Source organism: Lepidochelys kempii, chromosome 1 (assembly GCF_965140285.1).
Source record: "Lepidochelys kempii isolate rLepKem1 chromosome 1, rLepKem1.hap1, whole genome shotgun sequence".
Lineage (NCBI taxonomy): Eukaryota > Metazoa > Chordata > Testudines > Cheloniidae > Lepidochelys > Lepidochelys kempii.
The window spans coordinates 122,845,979-122,851,978 of record NC_136380.1 but is presented as its reverse complement, the minus strand read 5'-3'; the positions used below and the strand labels follow the sequence as shown (position 1 = coordinate 122,851,978).

At 38.1% G+C, this 6,000-nt stretch overlaps 1 protein-coding gene across 1 annotated transcript in view; it reads right to left on the bottom strand.

Moving 5' to 3' along the window:
* Positions 1 to 1,544: 1,544 nt before the first annotated feature.
* Positions 1,545 to 6,000, bottom strand: part of GABRG3 (gamma-aminobutyric acid type A receptor subunit gamma3) — a 529,026-nt gene continuing 524,570 nt past the window's right edge. The window contains exons 9-10 of the mRNA XM_073353127.1: positions 4,337 to 4,366; positions 1,545 to 1,867 (exon numbers count right to left, since the gene is read on the bottom strand). Coding sequence (XP_073209228.1) covers positions 1,589 to 1,867; positions 4,337 to 4,366 — 309 coding nt within the window. The 3' untranslated portion in view covers positions 1,545 to 1,588. The remainder of the gene's footprint in view (positions 1,868 to 4,336; positions 4,367 to 6,000) is intronic.

Sequence of the window (6,000 nt, the reverse complement as noted above, 5' to 3'; positions counted from 1 at the left end):
CGTTTGTGGGATTTTACCTTTGTTTCCATTTGAGGACAGGGATTATATGTACTGTACATTATTTTCAAATACACATGGGCGAGACTCACATTTTAATCTAACAGTCTAATACACTCATTACTTTATGTGGCTATTTTTCAACCAAAGAGCACTGAAAACTCATTGCTATTTGGTTTTGGTAGAGAATGTGAGTTCTGTTGGCTTAGTAATATTTACTGAGGGTTTGCTGAAAAAGTAAGAGTTTCTTAACACTGTAGAAATATTTAAAATGTTGCAAGATGGACAATTCTCAATAATTTAATTTGTGAAACATGTTCCAAAAATACAAAATGCTTTTCCAAGTTAAAATCTATTTGATTGTTAAAAAAAAATCCCCTAGTCTTTTCTGTATCCAATATCTGTTTTGATTTAAATCCAGTGTTGACGTACGCAAACTCTTATACTGAACTATATAGGTCAAAATTTTTCAGTCCTTAACTCAGACAAGACTCCCATTGACTTCAGTGGGAATCTTCTGTAATTAAGTACTTCAAGATTTAGCTCTATAGCAACAGAATACATTTATTTTTTCTCCACTCTATGAAAACACTTAAAGGGGGAAGGGAGGGGAAGAAAAATGCATGGGTGAACTTTGCATTAAATTGTAATCTGCAGAAAATCACATACCCCTAGTGCTATTAAGTAGTAAATCTTACATATGTCCTATCAGCTATAGTCTGCTACAATATCACAAACAAGCAGAAGTCTTGTCCAGTTGCAAGTAAACTATCCCAGAAATCACGTACCATCCTGCTATGTTTGATCAGTTATTTTTTAAAAAAAGCTCTGAAATGCTCTGCAAGTAATACTTGCAGCTACTTCAGATATAGGCAACATCTTTGACGTTATCAAACTCTGAGCATTCTTGTAAATCAGCTTTTTCACCTCAAATTAAAATTAACGTGTGCAGAAAGGGGGCTAAGCCTATGAATCCCATAACTTTGAAGCAGAAGAGACCTTACATGGTTTGATGGGATCAGAGAAACTGTCTTTATTTTATAGTGATTTCTCCCATGCAAAGAGACAACTAAGACAAGATCTCCCAGCAACAGGTCTCAATAAAAGCAGGTGGCTTGGGTTGGTCTGGACTTAGACATCTCTAGTTGCATCATGGCTAACTAGCACCAGTGGGTGTTGCTTTAAGCCCCAGAGAATGGAGGAAACTTTGAAAGGGACATAAGAATGAAGAACCCATATCAAATGTTTGACCTCTGTTTTTTGCTTGAATGCTGTTTAGCTTTCAATGCCACGGGAGAACAGTAAAGGTTCCATTATATTAGAATTATTAATAAACATTGCTTACACTACAAATTTAGTTGAATTTAGTAAGAATCTTGTATTTAAAATTAATAGCAGTCAGGAGAATTCTTCAAGGTTTTTCTTTTTCAGGCAACTACATATTAAAATCCTTCACTGATTTCTGTGATGATAAAAGGTAACATGGCCTCTATAATTTGAGATGAAACTGACCATGTCCTCCTTCACTTTTTCATGTTCACTATCCCAAGAAGTGTGAAAACACAGTAGTCTTCATCACAACCGGCAACACTTAAAGATAGAGGTATCCAACCCAGTAGACCAGGTTAAACAGCAGGAACGATGTTGGAAAAAAGACTCTGGAATAGGAATCCAGTTCTAAGATGTCTATGTGAATCCGTCCTCTCCTCCATGAGCCAGATTTACATTCTTCATAACAGCAGAAAAAGCTCTGGCAGTCTTTTCCATCCAGACACTCATAGACACAAGTGTCTTCAAATTCTTGCCAGTACATGGCATTGTTCAATGTGATGACTGTAGGCGGTGGTCTTATATCAAGTACAGAATAGTTCTGGGGAGAAGGGGGAGGAAAAAAGAGAAAACATTTGAAAAGCTGCCTTGGATTGTGGACATAGCACTCTGTAAACAGCTGAGGAACAAGCCCATAGATTCTAGAGATTTGTTGAGCATGTGCAACTGACACTTTTGGATTTAGGATCAATGTCACAGCCTTTGCAAATAGGTTTCCATAGAGTAATTTTGATATACAGTCATCAGTTAAATTAATTCTGGGTGTGTATTCTCCACAGATGTTTTCAAGGCATATTATCCATTAGGTACTCAATTTTCATATTTAAAGTATGTGTTTACACTACCAGTATATCACAACATGATCATCAAAATCACCTCTTTCTAAAGTTACAATTAAGAATGGTGTCAAAACTATAGTTAGAGCAGACATATGGGCACATCAGTTATTTTATGGAGCAATCTCATCCATATCAGCAAATAATGCTGCATTAATGCCACCTAAGCTTAGCATGAGTGAGAATAATCACAAAAAATGAAAAAAAAGTCAGCTGAGAGTGACTAGAAAAGAAAGCACAGACTTTCAAATTAACATCACAGGACGCAAACGTATTTTAAGTCTCTTTATAATAATACTCAGAAATCTTCAAGGCTCTATCTTTCTACCTCTGCCTATATGGTAGGGCTCATCTTTCTTCTACCCATTCTCTCCTTAACACTTTGACTTCTACATGGTCCATTTTCTTTTCATGCAGCCCTCTCCTGTAATAACCTCCTTTTTCCGAAGCATCAAATCTCTGCCAGACTCAACTCTTCTACTAAAATCAGTGGAAACACTCTCATTGACCTCTTTGATCTTTAGATCAGGCCCCAAAAGCACATGCCAAAATTCCCAAGGTATACATGAAATAAGTAAATTGTACAGTTTCTCCTTCCTTTTTTTTTCATCTCCCTTATTTCCCTCCTCATAACCTCTTTGGATTTATTAATCTTTAATATTAACCCATCTAATTAAGAATGCAAGTTCCTTGGCATAAGACCTTGTTGTCTCCAGATCACCATGCATATCAGTGTCTATAACAATAATAATATGATACAGGATGGTATCACAGAAAATCCATTTTAGCTCTGCATTAAATACTGTGCTACTAAAACACTATCATAACATTTGACTGCAGCTTTATCAGCTTGCAAACTACCACTTTGGCCTGGATCCACAAAGGAACTTACACATTACAACACCCAATATCACAATGCCTAGCTTGTAGGTGCCTAGAAAATCACAAGAACAAACTGTGATCCACAAAGACGGAGTTAAGTGCTCAGGCTCCATATACAATGAAAAAGGAGAGCTATGCACCTAACAATATGATCCACAAATGCCAGCACATGAGGTGGCGAGCTCCCAGGGCGAGCCAATGAGAGATGTGGATGAAAGAGGTGTGTTCTAAACCCCACCTCTCTCATGGTGATAGATGCTTAAGTCCAGGCCGTAGGGAGGCACCTATTTCTGCTAGGGATCCATGAGCAGCAACCCCTCTCCTGGAGTCAGGCAGCTTAGGCACTTAAGTCATTTCTTGTGAGAATGAGGTAGGTGTTTACCTCATTCTACACAAAACAGGGCAAAGGAAGGATGAGAGGTGATGCCCACCTTATAACTCTTCTCTTAGCCCAGTGACTAAACCACACATCTGGAGACCCACATTCAATTCCCTCCTCTGCCAGAGGGGGAACAGATTTGAACTTGCTTCTCAGGAATATGCCAAATCACTGAGCTATGAGATATGCTGATTGGGTGGGGGGGGATGCCACAAATTCTCCTGCTGACGCTGTTCTACTGTGGATAAATACTTAGCATCGTTGGACCAGACAGAGAGAGCGAGAGCATGCACAATAGCGAGAATGACTCTATTCCAGTGAGAGACCCAGGGTCCAGTCTCCTGCTCCAAGCACTCCTTAATTATTCAAACTCAATCATTCAAAAATGGCTGAAGAAAATAATTTCAGACATGGGATGTACAAAGTTCTCTAGGAGGAAGAGTAACTTTCCAAAAAAGAACAAAAACAAAAACAAAAAACGAGGGGAAAATTTGAATGCAAACTCTATTTAACAGTTTGATAGTTATTAGGATATGTCCCATGATAGTTCTATGAAAACTGTAAATTCTTCATTTTTGTTAGTTTAACTTCATGATATAATTTGTATTCACAGTTTCCATATATTACTTTATAAAGCAGACATGCAAAGTTGCATGGGTAAGAATAGGGCAGGAGGAGATGGCAGTTTTGGCTATCCTAGATCGTTTAGAAAGAGCTTATAGCCAGAGGCATTTATGTTCCTCTCCCAAAGCCAGAAAATAAACTGACCTTTTACCAAAAAAGAAGAAGAGCATTCACAATCAGGCTCAAGCCTGACATTACATTACAGCATATTTCATGAATAATTTCAAACTGATGTCAACAATATGTGCATGCATCCATTTGTTGCTATTGAATAAAATAGTGTACTCACCATCATGTGACCAAAACTGACATCAGGTAGCTCAAATAAAGATAAGAGAATCATTCAGAAGAAAACAAATCTTTACTGCTTTATATTCATCTAGTTTTAATAACGTTTCTTAAAATAACCCTTAACAAAGGCATGAAACTCCCACAGAACCTTTAATCCACCCAGAATTCTTCTTCACCCATTGACTTCATTTATTTAGTAAATAATAGCAAAGCCAGCCTTCATTCTCATGTCACTTAGCAAACTGCCAGATTTTCAGTTAAGACACCTCCCTAGTGTTAGCATTATTTCCTCATCTTGACATATACCCCTTAAACGTGTCCTTCTAATAACTGCCATATTTTCTGCATTCAGCCTTTCCACACTATTATCTTTTCCATTTTCTCAAAGGCAGCTCACTTCTAGCATGCTGTAGAATTACTTTCAGTAGCACCCTTCTCATGTTGCCTTTCATATACAACATACATGTATAAGGACTATTTTAGAAGTTTAATGGAATTTTCATTGAATTGGCTCTTGGCTATCTATTATTCTAGCTTGTACTCATTTTTCCCCTATTAGTCCTTTATTTTACTGTCTTTCCACTTCATGACTTATTTCCTGAATCCTGTCTTCTCCTTCCTTCTTCCTCTTTTCCCTTGACCTCTCTTTAATCCCCTTCTTCTCACCCTCTCTTCTCTCATGTTTCACCTCTTTGATTTCAAATGAACATGTTTCCTTCCCCCAGCCTGAAAAAACAAAACTTCCGTCAACCTCTCTGACTCCTTTTTTCCATTAAATGTTTTGAGTGAGTGAGCTACTTCTACTTCCTCAGTTTCCTCGTCACTAGTTCTATCTTTGATCTCTTGCTTTCTGAATTTGCACTTCACTCCACTGTAATGTCTCATAAAGTGAACAACAACATTCTCCTGGGAAAATATTTAAGAACAGTTTATTTTAGAGTTTTTGGAGGGGACTACTTGTATGTCCCTCTGGCAGGTGCCTTTGCTGCCATGAGTCCAATTGTACTGGGCTCAGAGGGAAACAAACACTCTAAAAATGACCTAAAGCTGTTTTCTGAACTTAAAAATGACCGTTTTAAAGTTTACTATCTCATTTGCTTATAGAGCTAGGAACAAGTTTTGGTTCCCACTGGAGTGGTAGAGACCTGGGAATCAACGCTTCTGAGTAGTATAAAACTCATGTTTCTAGAGATGAAGAGCCATCAGATAACAGACTTAATAGCTGGTGTGTTTATGTATATGGAAAAGCTATTAAAGATGCAGGACTGAACTTTGTCTGACCTGGGCCATGTACGGGTATAATTTTTTGGTGGGAATTTCAGACTGGGGAGAGAGAAGAGGAAGAAGGAATCATTTCGGTGGCAGGTTGGGGTTAAATAAATCCTGGGGAGATAATTTCTTTTGAGGGGCAGGTGATGCAATGAAAAGTGCATGGTAAATTTGTTTGTTAATAGATTTGGCAATTCATACACAGGATATCACTTCTGCCTCCACTCACGTTAACTTCAGCACCATCTCCATGCAGCACTGATGCTCACACTCGTCACACCCACCACTTACTCTCTCTGTCACACCCCCAACCAGGTACACATCCACCTTTCACTCTCTCCACCCTCTGTACATTCATACACACTTCCTATTTATTTTCTGAAGCCCCACTCT